We start from the raw sequence: 17,825 nt of genomic DNA on the forward strand, positions 1-17,825 counted from the left end.
GGAGGTGTAGTCCTAACATAGCTAAATAAATGGGGTTCATATACTAAAAATTAGAACGGGGGTATTTTGGTCAGTAGGCGAGCATGTGATTCGCACGACCACTACTTCACGACTATTTGAACGGGAAATGAGCTTTGGGGTTAACGTCTAAACGAAAATGTTTTTAGGGGTGTCCCCCTAATATAGCTAAATAAATGGGAGTCTTGGCTATATTAGGGGAGTCTGTTTGGTGTCCATTTCTTAGACATGGGTTTCGAAGAAAAGATGAAATCTTAGAAGGTTGTGCTAGAGAAGAATTGAAATCTAGAATAGAAGTAGAAGAAATTGAAGAAGAAGGAGAAGCAATCAAAGAAAAAGAAATCAAGGAAGGAATTCATCCATGTTAAATCGGTTTTCAGATTTTCCTTCAACAACTAACCAAGATTCAGAGCAAAAAACAGAACCCAAGTTGACCATGAAGAAGAGCAAAAACAAGAAATTGGTGACCTCTAGATTGAAACCAGAACCCATTTGCTTAGATTCAGCAAATCCACAAACTGAAGAAAAATCTGAATTTTATAGTGAAAATTTTAATATTGGAAACATCACTTATTCAACAAGAAGAAGAAGATACTACAGGTTGTGAAGTTGATGGTTGAGATGAAGAAAATACATGAGAAATAGGTGGTTGTGAAACTCCAAGTGGTATTTTGGTTGGAGGTGTAGTCCTAACATAGCTAAATAAATGGGGTTCATATACTAAAAATTAGAACGGGGGTATTTTGGTCAGTAGGCGAGCATGTGATTCGCACGACCACTACTTCACGACTATTTGAACGGAAAATGAGCTTTGGGGTTAACGTCTAAACGAAAATGTTTTTAGGGGTGTCCCCCTAATATAGCTAAATAAATGGGAGTCTTGGCCTAAAACCCCTAATTAATATAATATAGGTGTTAGTGTTAGCGCATTCCCTTTCTTGGTGGGTCAGTTGAGCTCGAGAGGGGCAGTTGGTCGTCTACTAGCCGACAAGGAAACTAAAGCTTCACACGGGTCCACTCGCAACTTACATGACTAAGTTCCAACTAGGTGTTGAGTTGAAAAGAGAAAATCCGCTATTAAGAAGACTTTAAACTGTTCCAATAGAAAGGAGCAATTCAAATGCGCCAAAGATAACTCCCTGTGTCTCGTTCCCACCCTTATTATTGGGGGATCGAATAGCGATTTGCGCTTCGCGTTTTAGATGCCTACAAACTACAACTGAACCTGTAAGCGACGCAGGGCAGGATGGACGATAAAAGTCGCGAGAAGGAGACAAACATAGGGGGGACGGGGGACCTGTTTCTATTGCCTTCCCTTTCTACTTCTAAAATCTAAAATGGGTCGTCCGTGGGACAACAAGCCAAGACCCGATTTGTTGATAACCTCCCACATTTTTGTTGAGGTGCCTCAATGGAGGACTTACTCTAATCAATTCAATTTGACCAAAACAATTTATAGTTGCCATTCACAAAGATTGTCCAGGAGAGCAAGCATACTCCTAGGTGTCGTTTGACAATACTAAAATAAGTAACTTTTTTGCTTATTTAAGTAGAAAAGTAAGAAAGTTAGTTTGGTAACGTGAAAATTTCTGACTTCATTTAAGTTAAAATTTGACTTTCTCTTGAAGTTAAAATTTTTAGCTTTTGACTTTAAAGTAAAGTAACTTATATACAACTCATACATAAATTTTACTTGACGAAATTTTTTTTCTTCGTCTACCTTTGCTTCACCACCACAACTAAACTTCTACCATTCCATTGTACCTTCACCACCACCACCTCAACAATTGCACCTCCAACCACCATCATACCTCAACCACCACCACCATACCTCAACCACTACCTTCGCACCTCCACCATCACCACCATACCTCCATCACTAACACCACTACCATACACCTCCATCACACCACACCTCAACTACAACCACATTTGTACCTCCACCATCACCGTACCTTCACCACCACCACCATACCTTCATCACTACCACCCACATATTTTATCCAACATCACCACCACTATACCACCACCACTACCACCACCAAATCTCCATCATTACCATCTACATATCTTATCCACCACCATACCTCTGTCACTACCAGTCACATACCTTATCCACCACCAGCATATGTCCACCGGCAGCACCACTACCACCGTATCTCAACCACCACACCACCACCAACACCATACTTCCACCACCATCACCATCATCATACCTCCACCACTACAATCACCATAGCTTTACCGCCACTGCCACCATCGTTCCTCTGCGACCACCATCATACCTCAATCACCACCAAACCCCATAACCATAACTTCAAGGCACCGCCACCACCACTACCACCAATATCACCACCACTTCGTATACAAGAATATTCGTGGAAATCATAAATAAATTCATTAAAATCAAGTATCTCTATGAGTAAACGAAAAATAAAATTATCAAAAGTAAATGGGATTACCAAACTAACTTTTTGATTTTTTTACTTATAAGTAACATTTTTGCCAAATATACTTTTGAAACCTTTTTACTTTTTTAAAGTAAAAGAACTTCTACTACAAGCAAAAGTACTTATACTTTTGGTTGCCAAACGACACCTTAGATTGGTTCTAGTCTGAGGTCTGGCTGAGGCCTCGGTCTAGATAGTCCAATACCGTCTGAAATTTTTCATATCATATAAACTCCATTATTAATTACAAATCATTTTAAAACCACTCTAGATGAATGACTGCCTTTAGTGAGATTACATTTAACAACTTCGCACATTACCTATAAAATCTCCCTCTTTGTGTCATTTCAACTAAATTGAGAAGTTGAACTAATGAACTACAATAAGAGTGGGGTCGAAGGATTGTGATAAGTGACCTCAATAGCCTTCTATAGTGAGGTTAGCTACTATTCACGTGGTAGCTGAGAAGATGAAAATGGAGTGTTACAAGGTAATACTTAACTCTTGTTTCGGTCAATTCAGTGATGTTCGAGGCACACGCTGAACAATTAAAAAAAAATTCAATGATGTGTTTGGGGCACCTAAAAGAGATGAGTAGTACTAGTGGGCCCCCATGTTGAGATAGTTATGGGGCACCTAAAGAGATGAGTAGTTCTCATCGAAAAAAACAGATGAGTAGTACTAGTAGGCCCCCATGTAGAGATAGTTATGGGATAGTTATGCGATGGTTTTTCATTTACGACCAGTTTCCATTGGACCCTCACCTTTTGTGAAACGGCCGTTCTACCATATGCCCTACGGGCACAAAAACACATGAAAATTTAGTAAATTCTTCATACGTTTAACAATTACAGTTCAGGTCTCTTATTTAATTGTAAATATTTCACAAAAATTAACTTTAAAATAAAAAGAATTTAGTCATATGTATTGTGAGAACACAAGATAGAACATCCTTTATGAAATTATAGTTTCACATATTTTACCAACTTTACTCTATCTCGTCTTCTATCTTTCATCTAATTCAACTTGCAAAAACAACGTAGTCTTTTTGGAGAATCTAGTGTAACCTTTTATTCACTAAGTTTCCATCCATTAACTGTTAATTTTTTTCACTTTCCAAGAGTGTTCTCTTTGCAGCTGTTTTCCTTTTCTCTATTGTTCTTCTGTCCAAACCTTTTTTTCTCTATCTTCATCACATCTCAACTTCATGGTTTCCCTTTACGTTCTCTATCTTCATCACATCTCAACTTCATGGTTTCCCTTTACGTTGAGATGTTACAATGACTGTTGATCGGTTTATCTATGAAAGCCGTTTTGTTTCTTGAGTTCCCAATACGGCAATACCCCAATGTAACTAAAGATCTTCAACAATTTGGGGTAAGACCCAAGTTACTCCTAAGAAGAGACCGTGATGGCAGTCAAGGAGCATAAATTTTTTTTCAAAGTAAGGAGCAAAACTCATACAGGCAAAGTTCAAAACACATTCTGAATTGTAACTACAAAGGATGCACCAAAGCCTCCTATTCAAGCTGCCCAGCATAGGAATCTTCCTAGGCACAGCAGCCCACCGAGAAAGTAATCATTAGATGAAGGTACTTGTATCGGCTTATCCTCCGACTGCTCAAAGTAAGTTCATAATATGTTCAATTCATTCTGAAATAGGGCTCGAACCTCCTAAAATCATATACATGTGAATAGTTTTAATAGAATTTTAATGGATTCGTGCAGCTATAGTGACATGGTAGCTAAATGGATGGGGCCTTCCTAGTCTTTGCTAGACTTTTGGGAAGTTGTCATTGATATGAAGCTCATCCATTGATCAGTTTGAACATCGTCTTTGCTAGACTTTTGGGAAGTTGTCATTGATATGAAGCTCATCCATTGATCAGTTTGAACATGCTTCAATAGCAGAGTGAGTTTGGACAAGCAAGCATGGAAATATACAGTAAGTGCGGTGTTGCATGAAAAGCTGAAGCGCTACAAGAGGCCACCTGCTGATTTAAGGCAGACTAGTCTAACTTAAGATCACGGCAAACATAAGTTGCGTGAACCGTGAACCCTAATTTTTTTTTTTAACTAAAATCACAAAAAAACCTAATGTATAAATACAAGATATTAACAAAATTTAAAGACTTCATTGGAGACCCAATATATAAAATTACTCATTGTTTGTATGACTTACAAGAGATATAAAAATAAACTACATGCCACTGTAAATAAATAATCAAACAATCTGTAGGTTGATTGGGTGAAAGGGATCCCAAAATTCAAGGAAGCCGAAGAGAATATTACCAACCCTAGCTATGAAGTTTGGGGTTGTGTTTCCACAGAGTTCATCTTCTAGTTGTTTTTGTTGTCTTTGGAGCTGATGTGCTTGCAATTTGTGATTTAGAACGCGTCTAGTTTTCATCATAATGTTGAATTTAATTTGCATAATTTGTCTAGTTTCACGAGCATGTTTGGGAAGAAGGTCTTTGTTTAGGTTTGAAGTAGGAATGTGCTTCAAACATGCCCATGCCATACGGCCTATGTGTTCTTGGGTAATCAAGGAATCCCTAATCTCATGAACCATCTCAGAATAATTGGCGGTGCCGTATTCTTTAGTGAAGAAGGTATCAGGATTCTCTGTTAGATATCTATCAATTTCTATTAATCTCTCTATCATACCTTGAGTTCGTAATACGGCTTGTTTGTACTTACCAAACATGAATTCCGCTGAGTATCCTTGCAGTGATTCTGCCATTGAAGAGAGATCGAAAAGATAACAGCTAGCAGAGAGATAAATCGAGGATGAGGGTTGATATTAGGGCTTTCTTATTTAGGGATTTATAAATTATAGTCTGAAGAAGGAAACATGTAATTTGAGTCCGAAACGGAATCCTAGGTTAACAAAGATAAATTAGTGGGTTATTCCGCATATAGTCCCTAATCTATCACTAGTTTATCGCCTACCCCCTAACTTTAACCTCATTCAATACAATTATCTTTTCTTAGGGCAAGTCCCAAATATGAATTCATTGAAACATTTCAATTTTGAAAGACAGAAAAACTAAATAAAGGACTAATTAATTGCAAGTAGAAGAAGAGAATTGAAGAGAAAAAATCGACTGAATTGGAATGGCGGTATGTTATGGACAAAACTCAATTGGGAAGTTGAACTAATAAACTACAATAAGAGAGGGGTGGGGGGGGGGGGGGGGGGGGGGGGGGGGATTGTGAGAAGTGACTTCAATGGCCTTCTATGGTGAGGTTAGCTACTATACACGAGGTAAGTGAGAAGATGAAAATGGGGTGTTACAAGGTAATATTTAACTCTCTTTTTTTTTTCTTAAGATCAATATTTAACAAAAAAAATATTTAACTCTTGTTTTGGTCAATTTAGTGATGTGTTTGGGGCACCTAAAAGTGATGAGTAGTACATGTAGGCTAATCCCCATGTTGAGATAGTTATGGGATAGTTTTTCATTTATGACTAGTTCCCGTTGGACTCTCTGCTTTTGTGAAACGGTCCTTCTACCATATGTCCTACGCGCACAAAAACACATACAAAGTTACTAAGTTTTTTATACGTTTAACAATTACAGTTCAGATCTCTTCGTTAATCGCAAATATTTCGAAAAGATTAACTTAAAACTAAAAAGAATTTACTCTCGAGGACACAAGATAGAACGTCCTTTATGAAATTATAGTTTCACATATTTTACCAACTTCCCTCACTGTGAAATTTGTAACTAGGGCTAGCCCCAGCTTTCCCCTATCTCGTCTTGTATCTTTCGTCTAATTCAACTTGCAAAAATAACCTAGGGTTAATCTCTAGCTTGGTGTTGTTTATGACAATCTTCCCACTAAACCCTTTTATTTTTGGATTTTTGAGGGAGAGGACCAAAAAAAGGGGTGCATATGTGGGTAAGATCCAGGGTTATCCGGATATAAGGTTTAGGTCCAAATATTAATGGTTTTGGTGGGCCCGAGATAAAGGTACAGCAGGGAATTGTGCCTAACTAGTTTAATACCCCTAATACCCTTTTTATCTTTATCTTCTTTACATCTCTCTTTCTCCAAAAAATTTATACAGCTCTAATTTTCTTTAAAACATCTCTCTCTCTCTCTCTCTCTAAAAATCTCTTTTTCTCTCTCTCTCTATAAAACATTTCTACACACTTTTTTTTTGGATCTTTCCTATCTCGGTAGAAACCCTAAATCCAGCAGAGATCTGGAAGCAACAAATCTGGATTTAGGGTTTAAAATACAAAATGTTGGCTCTCTTTTCTACATGGATATAGTGAAGAATGATGTTTTTGAAAGAAAAAATTAACGGTGAAGAAATCAAACCTAAGGTTATTGTTTCTGGAATAATTTGATTTTTTGGACAGGTTTTGGTGAAAGCTTAATGGTGAAGAAATATTGAAAAAAATCTGACGTTGAATTTTTTTGGAAAAGTCAGATTCAGTGAAAATTTAATGAGGAATAAATCATTTTCTTGAACAGGGATTCATGGGTTTGGGAGAAATTCATCTTTGGGTTCAGAAACAAAGCTTCTAGTGAATATAGTGAACAATGAAAATTTGATTTACATTTAATGGTGAAGAAATCAGATCTGGAGTTATCCTTAACTTGATCTGCTTTAACTATATTTGCTTTTTTACTTCACAAATTTGTTCTGGGAATATTAAAATGTTGAGTGCATAGAATGGTGCACTGAACATCTCCAGGTTCTCTTAGATATTGTCCCAATTTTTGTTATATTTAACGTCATAGATATACGTTTACGTGTTGGAATGTAGTGTAAATTCCTCAGTTCCCGTCACATTTTACCGTTCGCAATCCGTTCCCACGATTCGTTGTTATGTGGAAGTTCACTGTACTTTTTTTAGTTTCATTCGTCTTATATTTCTATCTTTTTTCTTATTTTGTGAAGGTTGCAACGTGAAATATTTTTCTTGAACATAGCTTATAGTGAAGAATGAAGATTTGATAAACATTTAATAGTGAAGAAATCAGATCTGGAGTTATCCTTAACTTGATCTGGTTTGACTATTTTATTTTTCTAGTGTCTAGTACATAACCAAATATCTCGTACTTTCGAACATGTCCCGTACATTCACAAATGTCCTGTACATTTTAAAATTCATGGTTCATGTTAAGAAGGCAGAGTACATAAAAAGTTATACTATGCCCAGTACATGAAAATCAGATTCAGTGAAAATTTAATGTACAATACAAAGAAAAATGTCCCATAAATTTCCTTTGAAAGTAATTTACGTTTTGGAAGGAATGTCTTATAAACTCTCCATCATATAAGGAGAAAATGTTTGAGAGAAGGAAAGAAGTTAAGATTGGAGAGAGAAAATATATTTAAAAAAAATATAGAGATAGAATCAAATCAATGGGAAACTACCAAAAAATATATGGAAACAAACTAATGAAAAACTACCAAGAATGAGAAAAAATTCTCTTTGTACAGTTTGTTATCAAGACGTAATTGTTACTAAACCAGAAAAAAATTTAGAAGTAATATCTATTACATATTTCCAAAAAAGAAAAGAACTTTTAGATTTTAAGAAAAAACTATCCTTAAAGTTTCCCGGTGGACAAGAAAATTTTCGGTACACAAGAAAATTCCCGGTATCTAACATCTTAAAGTTTTCTTCGAATATTTTTCTAGTGTCTAGTACATAACCAAATGTCCCGTACAATCGAACATGTCTAGTACATTCACAAATGTCCTGTACATTTAAAAATTTCTGGTTCATGTTAAGAAGGCAGAGTACATAAAAAGTTATAATATGCCCAGTACATAAAATAATTTCCGGTACACAAGAAAATTTCTAGTACAAAAAGTGTCTAATACATAACTAAATGAGTGGTACATAAAACAATTCCTGGAGCACAAAAATATTCCCAGAACAAAAATTTCTCGTACATAACCATATGCCTAGTACAGGAAAAAAATTCCTAGTACACAAGAAAAATCCCAATACAAAGTGTCTAGTACATAACCAGATGGTCATTACATAAAATAATTCCCGCTAAACAAGAAAATTCCCGGTGCAAAAGACAATTCCTGGTACAAAAGTGTCCAGTAAATAAAAAAATGTACAGTACAAAGAAAAATGTCCCATAAATTTTCTTTGAAAGTAATTTACGTTTTGGAAGGAATGTCCTATAAACTCTCCATCATATAAGGATAAAATGTTTGAAAGAAGGAAAGAAGTTAAGATTGGAGAGAGAAAATATATTTTAAAAAAATATAGAGATAGAATCAAATCAATGGGAAACTACCAAAAATATATGAAAACAAACTAATGAAAAACTACCAAGAATGAGAAAAATTTCTCTTTGTACAGTTTGTTATCAAAACGTAATTGTTACTAAACCAGAAAAAAATTTAGAAGTAATATCTATTACATATTTCCAAAAAAGAAAAGAACTTTCAGATTTTAAGAAAAAACTATACTTAAAACAAAAGAAAAAAAATCACAAAGATATAAAGTATTTGAAGAGGAAGAGAAAATATTTGTAGAAAGAGAAAAAAATTAGTTTAGATTTGTGAGAGAGAGAGAGATGGAGAGGATGGCATTAATGTAGAGAGAGAAACGTGGAGGACATAGTGTAGAGAGAGAAACGTGAAACACGAGATTTATTAATGGCATTTCTGTAATTTCGGGTGGCAATCTATGTAAATAAGAATAAAAATTTGGTTATTGTTGTAATTTCCTCCAATTGTGTGACTAGTGGACCTGCCCCTCATTCTTTGTGGGCAGTGGGCCTGCTTCTTGTTTGGGAGAAACAAACGGACCTTTTGCCCAACCCCTCTTTGTTTTATGAAGTAGGCATGCATGTCAGAGAAGGATCAGAAATCACGCTAGCTCCTCCTGTCCCGTCACTTCTTATGTCTTTTTCCTTTTTCATTTTTTATAATAATAATAAAAAGAAAAGTGTTTGTTTGGTAATTGGTAGTCTTTCTTCTTCTTCTTCTTCTTCTTCTTCTTCTTCTTCTTCTTCTTCTTCTTCTTCTTCTTCTTCTTCTTCTTCTTCTTCTTCTTCTTCTTCTTCTTCTTCTTCTTCTTCTTCTTCTTCTTCTTCTTCTTCTTCTTCTTCTTCTTCTTCTTCTTCTTCTTCTTCTTCTTCTTCTTCTTCTTCTTCTTCTTCTTCTTCTTCTTCTTCTTCTTCTTCTTCTTCTTCTTCTTCTTCTTCTTCTTCTTCTTCTTCTTCTTCTTCTTCTTCTTCTTCTTCTTCTTCTTCTTCTTCTTCTTCTTCTTCTTCTTCTTCTTCTTCTTCTTCTTCTTCTTCTTCTTCTTCTTCTTCTTCTTCTTCTTCTTCTTCTTCTTCTATCTTCTTTTTAAGTAACATGGCTAGCTAGCTACCTAGCATTTCATCAAAAAAACCTAGCTACCTAGCTGTCTGACTCACTCCTCATCCAACACAAACAAATAATACCAACACAAACTAAGTTTCCTTCTTTTCAATAAAAAAAAATTGGTTTAAAGAAAATTCCATTAGACAAAACGAAATCCCAAAGGATTACTTGGGTTGTCAATCACTAATAATTTTCTTTAAAATTAATATGATCATTTTGGGTGTAATCAACATTTGGGCCCACATATACTTTCATTTTTTTTTTTTTTTTTTTTTTTTTTGAATAAACCTTTCCTTCATCAAAGAACAATGTCCACAATTAGTAACATTACATCAAGGATTACATAATAATTGAACTTGAAAGGGGCAAAAACACATGTTGCCGATATTTTGGACTTATGTTGAATGTGCTAAGTCAAAACGCGTCAGTGGTGCTTGCTCTTCTGGTGAATTGAATGGTAATTGAAGGCCTAGATTCTCTTAACGCTTGGTTTCATTCCCTTATCTCCGAGGGATGTTGTATATGCTGTCTGAGGAAGAAAATACCAAATCTTTGGAGTCAGACTTCAAAATATCTCTTGAATTCCTTGATCCTATTTTAAATCTAACCCCAAACTCCACCGAATTTTGGAGTTCAATAGAAAAGAAAAGAGATTCTAAGAATTACAAGATAGCAACAATAAAGCAACAATAAAGTAACAAAACCCTAAAGGTTACGAATCAAGGACCCTAAAGGTCACGAATTAAGGATCATATAAGATCAACAATAATAAAATTATACTAAATAAGTAGTAATATGACGATACTAGAATGAATGCCATCCGACACAGAGATTATGATGTCGATTCTCTTCTCGTGATTTTATTCTTGAAACACAGATCTTCGTTATTTTTCATACACAATATGTGCCTCTTTTGATAGATCTATTTTCTCTCTCTAGGAGTACAATCTCAATTCTCAATTAGAGAGATTTACCACAATCTTCTAAAGTTCATCTTCATCTTCGTTCAACACTGATGCAAAAATCGATTCTCTTTTACTGGATCTAACCTTTGATGGAGAGTTGTCGATTTGGAACTTATTTATGTTGAATCATGAAGTTTAAAGTGAATATTAACTGAGAAGATGTATAGAAATGGAAGACCAGGGATAGATTTTGGAGTCGGTTTGAGGAATTGTAGGGAGAAAATCAAAGATTCAAACGAAAAACCGCCAATAACTGCTCCGGGAGAGGAATTAGGAGGTTGCGCCACCAACCCCTAAAATCCCTCCTCTGCAGAGGCTTATGTTGTTGTTTCAGATTCATAATAACATGGACTTGGGCTTTATTGTTGTAGTGGCACGCAGGAGTATGATTAACTCATTTACGACTGAGTTAATGGAGGACGCCTCTATTACAACGCCATGGTTTTTACGTTTCCCTTCCAAGGTGTGGAGCTTTAGTAATTGGGCCTTATGAAAGCGTAAGCCCATTACCAAGAAGAGGTCGTAACTGGATATAGGTATTTAGGGTAGGGGAAATTTTAAATGCACTTACCATTTTTCTTATTTACACTGACATGTAAGGTAATTTATTTTGAAGTCAAAGGAGATTTGAGTGTGGCAGGTAGAAATATATAACATTTATTATCTTAGGGAAGTAAGCGGCCTTATCGCTGTTAATGGCGTTCTTCTCACCATATAAGCCACCACACGAAATTTACCTGTAAGGAGGCGACTATTAGAGATCCTATCAACACCTATTGTCTTTCGTTGAGAAGTTTATAGGCACACCACACTTGTTATAGTTGGAAATCTCCCACCCTATTGAAATAGGGTTTTTAGAGGGGCAAGGCCCACCCCTAAATTCATATCCTTCTCTGTTTGATCTGTTATTTTGCTTTAATTTTCTGTGTAAAATGACTTGATGCCCAGCCCAATCTCGGCCAGTGTATATGTCTAGACAGTTTTACATTTTCTCAAAACCACGACCGGAGACATACTTCAGTTGCGATTCGGCCAGTCATTACAACTGTTTTTTTGTTCACTTTAATTGACAAAGAAGAGAGTGCAGGAGGAGTCGGGGGTTTGACCAGGTAACATAGGCACTCATAATTTGGTAAGACCAAGTTTGCCAAATACTATCTCTATTTTTTCAGATTATCTATAAGGTCAAAATTTGCTGATAAACATAATAGTAATACTCATCTCATGAACAAGGCAAAACAAGTGTGGCGTGCCTATAAACTTCTCAGAGAAACACACAAGTTTTTATTTTTAGTAACACCAACAAAATTTAGTGCATATGATTCATATCACACACTCAACCAACCACTCATAAAATTAACAAACACACACTCACAATACTTAACACATAACATAGAAACACACAAGATTATACTATATGAAAAATACTAGTAATTTGCTACTAGTTCTTCAGCCACTGATCTGAATGGCCTTGGGTTGGGGCTTCTTGATCTCCTCCTTAGGAATAGTGATCGTGAGAACACCATTATCCATTGTTGCTTTTACCTCTTCAACTTTTGCATTCTCTGGTAGAGAAAACTTCCTTATAAATTTCCCATGACTTCTCTCAACTCTATGCCACTTATCATTCTTATCTTCCTTGTCTTCATTTCTTTCCCCACTTATCTGAATAATTTTTCCATCTTCTACCTCCAATTTAACTTCTTCTTTCTTTAGTCCAGGAAGATCTGCTTTTATTATATGAGCTTCTTCTGTTTCTTTCCAATCAATACTAATAATACTCCCAATTGGTGGTGGTGGTTGTGGGTTTCTAATCATAACACTTAATGAACGGAGAGGATCCCATATCTCATTTGCAAATGGGTCTAGTAATAAGGAGGTGCTACTCATATTTGTTGAGTTACCAAACAAACTTGGGATTAGAGACATTCTTTTCAATTACTACTTGCTATAGGTAGTAGTAGTCTCATTGAAATCAAATATTTATAGTGTTCTTCTTCTTGAGGCTGGGGGATCTTGAAGTTTCGGGGGTCTTCTTTCTCTTACGTTGTGTGTTTCTTACTAGTGATATTTTATTGATCGAATTATAAGATGAGTCTGGAAAAAGAGAAGTTGATATGGGACCCATTGATAACACTTTTCCTTATCCAGAAACAACATGAAGATGGATTTTTTTGTGCCCCCCATCTGTGTGAGAGAAGGGTGCCTCTACAGGCACCTAACCCTTTTACTTTTGGCCCATCACTCTCTTCCCACTTTATGTGGGTCTCCTACTACTACTCCGTTCGAGGTTCACGGATTAGAACTGCCCGATTCTTAGTCTGTGTTGTTCTAGTCCAGTACGAATTAGGCTCAATTTCTTAGATTCAGAAAGAGAAAGAGGGCCAAGAGCAAAATGAAAGGATGCCTACCGATGCACCCTTGAGAGAAATAGAGGTGGTGTTAGTAGCGAGTATTGTGAAAATGAATTTTAGGTTTTCTTTTTTTTTTTTGAGAATTCGACTACGGTCTACGTTAGTCGTTACAAGGCATTGATGCATCATGGAGATGTAATGAGCACGATAACCGCCTAATTTAAACTGAGAATGAAAGAGGCCTAAAGACCGACAACGATAAGGCCTAAAGCCCGACAAATTATTACATTATTTATAGCCTAAATTACATAAGATAAATCTTGATGGCAACTGCTTCCACCGAAACTTGATCTCGCGACCTCATGGTCTTAAAAGGGGTGCCCAACCGTTACACCAAAGGATGGTGGACAAAATGCATTTTAGGTTGAATTATTAAACCAGGGCAAAAGATTCTAAAAGTAAATTACGATCCCACCGATCTTTTATCCGAATGACTCGTAGTGACTAAGTTAAAATCTCTTTGTCTCTTAACAAAAAAAAAAAAAAAAAGTTAAAATCTCTTTGTGCACTTCTCATTTCTCTTACAACTTCACAAAAAAAAAAAAAAAAAAAAAAAAAGGGAATGTATGGGTTTTAAAGGTGTGGGTCAAAAGATGTTATTTCTATCTAGGAGGAAAGTAGTAGAAGCTTGGAGTGAGATTAAATTGACATCTGAACCGTCCAAACTTTGATCAAATAAGGTTACCCCTTTGATGAATAGAAATAAGAGGTGTATCTTCTACACACAGTCTTCTTTCTTCTCGAACAATCTCGATTTTTTTTAAAGGAACAATCTCGATTTTTACATAGCTGCTAAACTAGGCACCCTCTCCTTGTTCTTCTATAAATTAGAGATCTGAGAGCAGAAAGAAACATCTCATCATCAAATAGCACAATACTACTCCCTAGAGTTCATCCAAAGCAACATCGAGTTTCTTCCCCAAAACCCTTAAAATTGTATTACTATCCTGTTTTAGCTACCTAGCAAAACCCTAGAAATGTCGATCATTCCAAGCTTTTTGGGCACCAGAAGAACAAACATCTTCGACCCTTTCTCCCTTGACGTCTGGGATCCTTTCCAGGACTTCCCTTTCTCCAACACTTCCCTCTCTGTTCCAAACTCTGAGATTTCGAAAGAAACTTCTCAATTGGCGAATACCCGTATCGATTGGAAGGAAACCCCAGAAGCCCATGTATTCAGAGCAGACATTCCTGGGATCAACAAGGAAGAAGTGAAGGTAGAGGTCGAAGAAGGGAGGGTACTTAAGATAAGTGGAGAGAGAAACAGAGAGAAAGAAGAGAAGAATGATAAGTGGCATAGAGTAGAACGTAGCAGTGGGAAATTTCTGAGGAAATTCAGATTGCCTGAGAACACGAAAGTTGATGAAGTGAAGGCGAGTATGGAGAATGGAGTTCTTACTGTGACTGTTCCAAAGGCAGAGGTGAAGAAACCAGAAGTTAAGGCCATTGATATCTCTGGTTGAGACTTTAAATAAACCCTCTCTATCTATTCTGAGGCAGACTCTATATGTGTGCGTGTGTGTGTGTTCTTCTTAATTCTCTGGTTTACCTAGTTTTTGTGTATGTTTGAGTGGAACCTTGAAAGGTAGTGGAGCAGTAATAAAGGTTGTGTAGATGTGAGTATAATGTTGAGTTTAAGTTTTTACGGTCTTACATCAATAGGTCGTGTGCTCCTATGGCTTTAAGTCTATTTCTTTTCATGTTTTGAAGTAAAATCTATTTCATTTCATGGAATGACATCATGTTTTCACACTTTGAAAGGGTTTGTTAGAATGATTTTGCTCGTACGTAGCCCGACTATGAGTTTCCCTCTGCGTTGAGGTAAAATCTGTTTCACAGAATGAGAGAACATCATGATTTCCCACGAACCTTCATAAAATAAATAAGGGGCATATTTCATACTTCGAGAGGGTACGAAAGAATGATTTTGCTCGCAGCCGTGCAATTTGGGACCTGAATATGGAATGAGACTCCAATTCAAACAAACTTAAAGTTTAAATTTTTATCTTTTTCAAGTTAGTTCAGACATTAAGCTAGTCAGGTCAACACAATCTAATCTAAAGGGTAGGTAGTTTGGTTGATGATTATCGAGATTACCCCAAATGCTAAAAGGTCATAATCGAGAGATTTGATTTAGTGCATAGAACTATTTGATTGATAAATAAACGTAACTATTGATTTGATGTCTTTTGTATACTACTATTATTTATGAAAAATATATGATGTGCATGAGAGATGGTGGAGATTTAATGTATAAATCAAGAGTTAATTCCTATATGGCCCCCTACTTTGTGACCAGCTTCCTTTATGGCCCCTTTTTTTTCGTAAATTCAAATATGGCCCCCTATTTTCATGGAAATGTCCTAACTATCCTTCCTTTAAATCTTTTTTTCAAAATAAAATAAAAAAAAACAAACATAATTCCACCTCACTTCCCTCTCCACCACTTATCTCTCTCCACCTCACATCTCTCCACCTCACCTCTCTTCCCAAATCATCTTTCTCTCTCCAACTCACCTCTCTCTCTCTCCAACTCACCTCTCTCTCTCTCCAACTCACCTCTCTCTCTCTCCACCTCACTCTATCTTCTCCGATGAAGGTCGCCGGCCGGAATATTTTCCGGCCGGCGACCTTCATCGGAGAAGATAGTGTGAGGTGGAGAGAGAAAAATGTGAGTTGGAGAGAGAGAAAGATGATTTGGAAAGAGAGGTGAGGTGGAGAGAGATAAGTGGTGGAGAGAGATAAGTGGTGGAGAGGGAAGTGAGGTGGAATTATGTTTGTTTTTTTTATTTTATTTTGAAAAAAGATTTAAAGGAAGGGTAGTTAGGACATTTCCATGAAAATAGGGGGCCATATTTGAATTTACGAAAAAAAGGGGGCCATAAAGGAAGCTGGTCACAAAGTAGGGGGCCATATAGGAATTAACTCATAAATCAATTCCTCCAAACAAATCAAAACAATCTCATATATAATAGAAAAAAATCATAAAAAAACCCGTAACTTTTTCCCCTGTCCTTTGTTACTTTTCTTTTTATCTCATAGTTTCACTTGTTATCGGTGATGCCCTTCTTCAACGACAATTCGTTTCTCCCTATGTTATTTCTCCAGTCTCCATGAGTCACTACTACAACATTACTTCGTCAACAAGTCTATAGTTCTTCGTATCCTCTTCCAAAAAATAGAATTGGGGCATGCCTGTGTGGTTGGGATAGTGGTGGGCCGTGGGTGTAAGGTCAATTTCCTTCTATTTTGAAGTCGTTAGGTGACTTGGTCAAATGACAGTCAATGTCTCAATAAAACCCATCGTATATTACCAAAATATCCTCTCTTTTTGTACTTCACACTATGGGTGCTTCTAAAGGCACCGGGCCAAAAGACTGTTAGCATCCGGAAATTTTATTGACATTCAATGGCCATTGATCCGAGTTCTCTATAAGCACCAGTTTTTAATGTTGGTGACGTTCACCTTCGTTTGCTTCTTCTATCTTCTTCTTCCAAAACAAAAGGAATCCCAATTAATTTTTCAAAAGGTTTCTCTCTATCACCATCCATGATCATCAAACTCATGACATTCAATTTGTACTGTTTTTAGTTTGTTTCAGTTTCCTCTCATGTCAAAAAGTAGAAAACTTCACCTTCTTATAACTGAACTAGAAACAAACTATCTTACCACTACAAGACTAACAACAACAAATTCTCCTGACTCTCAATCTGATGAACTCCAAGAAGAAGATAAACAAAAAGAGGAGGAAGAAGTTTTTGTGATTCATGAACTGTGGGCTAAGAATCATATATTTTGGTTTGCAGGTTAGGTGTGTGTACTGAAGTATCAACTGTTGCTATTTATTCATCTTTTCTTTCTTCCTTCTAAATCCAAGTCAGAGATGCTCACAGAGAAGAAGGGGATAATTGTGGCAAGGAACATATTTTATAATGTATACAGAAAAACTGTAAGAAAAAAAGAGAAGCTTCTTCCTCCCATTTGACTTGAAACATATTATTATTTAAATGCATACTTAAACTTGTACATTCTTTATATATTCCTGAATTTATTATGGAGGGGATTTCTTATGCTAAAATCTTGTGAGAAAAAATTCAGATTATTGATAGATGTATGGAGGGGATTTCTTATGCTAAAATCATTGAAAGAGCTATAATTTCTTATGCTAAGAAATCAATTCCAGGTTTATCGCGTTCGAATAGAAAACAATCATCAACAACTTCTTCTTCAACCGTTGGGATTTCTGGTTGGTTTTGTGAGAGATGGATGGAGGGGTTAGGGTTAACTGAGAAGGGACCGGTGCCTACATAGTTGGTTGGTGCTAATAGAGAAATGAGCGGTTGGGTCTGGTGCTAATAGAGATGGATGTTAACAGCCTTTTGGTCCGGTGCCTTTAGAAGCACCCTCACACTATTTGTTGTACATTCTACGGTCTTCATCGTATACAGCTATAACATAATCAGCATCCGTTGGATTAACTTGACATACTACTGTATATAGCTTTGTCGTACTACTTACTCCTTGTAGTAGTACACGTTTGACATTTAACTATCCTAAGAGACCTCCTCCTCCTCGTTATATCCATCCATCCAACTCTCAATTTGTAACCGACTCATT

The 17,825-nt window shown here is 36.3% G+C and overlaps 2 protein-coding genes across 2 annotated transcripts; one reads left to right on the top strand and one right to left on the bottom strand.

Moving 5' to 3' along the window:
- Window positions 1–12,059: 12,059 nt before the first annotated feature.
- LOC147569541 (18.1 kDa class I heat shock protein-like) lies at window positions 12,060–12,824 on the bottom strand. Its single transcript, XM_086656026.1, has one exon. The coding sequence runs from the start codon at window positions 12,720–12,722 to the stop codon at window positions 12,243–12,245; it is 480 nt and encodes a 159-aa protein (XP_086512152.1). The 5' UTR covers window positions 12,723–12,824; the 3' UTR covers window positions 12,060–12,242.
- Window positions 12,825–13,918: 1,094 nt separating this feature from the next.
- LOC147569542 (17.8 kDa class I heat shock protein-like) lies at window positions 13,919–14,912 on the top strand. Its single transcript, XM_086656025.1, has one exon. It carries the CDS (start codon window positions 14,185–14,187, stop codon window positions 14,668–14,670), a length of 486 nt encoding a protein of 161 aa, XP_086512151.1. The 5' UTR covers window positions 13,919–14,184; the 3' UTR covers window positions 14,671–14,912.
- The last annotated feature ends 2,913 nt before the right edge of the window (window positions 14,913–17,825 follow it).

The sequence above is a fragment of the Eschscholzia californica genome, unplaced genomic scaffold (genome assembly GCF_041429995.1).
Source record: "Eschscholzia californica isolate CP2 unplaced genomic scaffold, dmEscCali1.0.p SCAF_1, whole genome shotgun sequence".
NCBI lineage: Eukaryota > Viridiplantae > Streptophyta > Magnoliopsida > Ranunculales > Papaveraceae > Eschscholzia > Eschscholzia californica.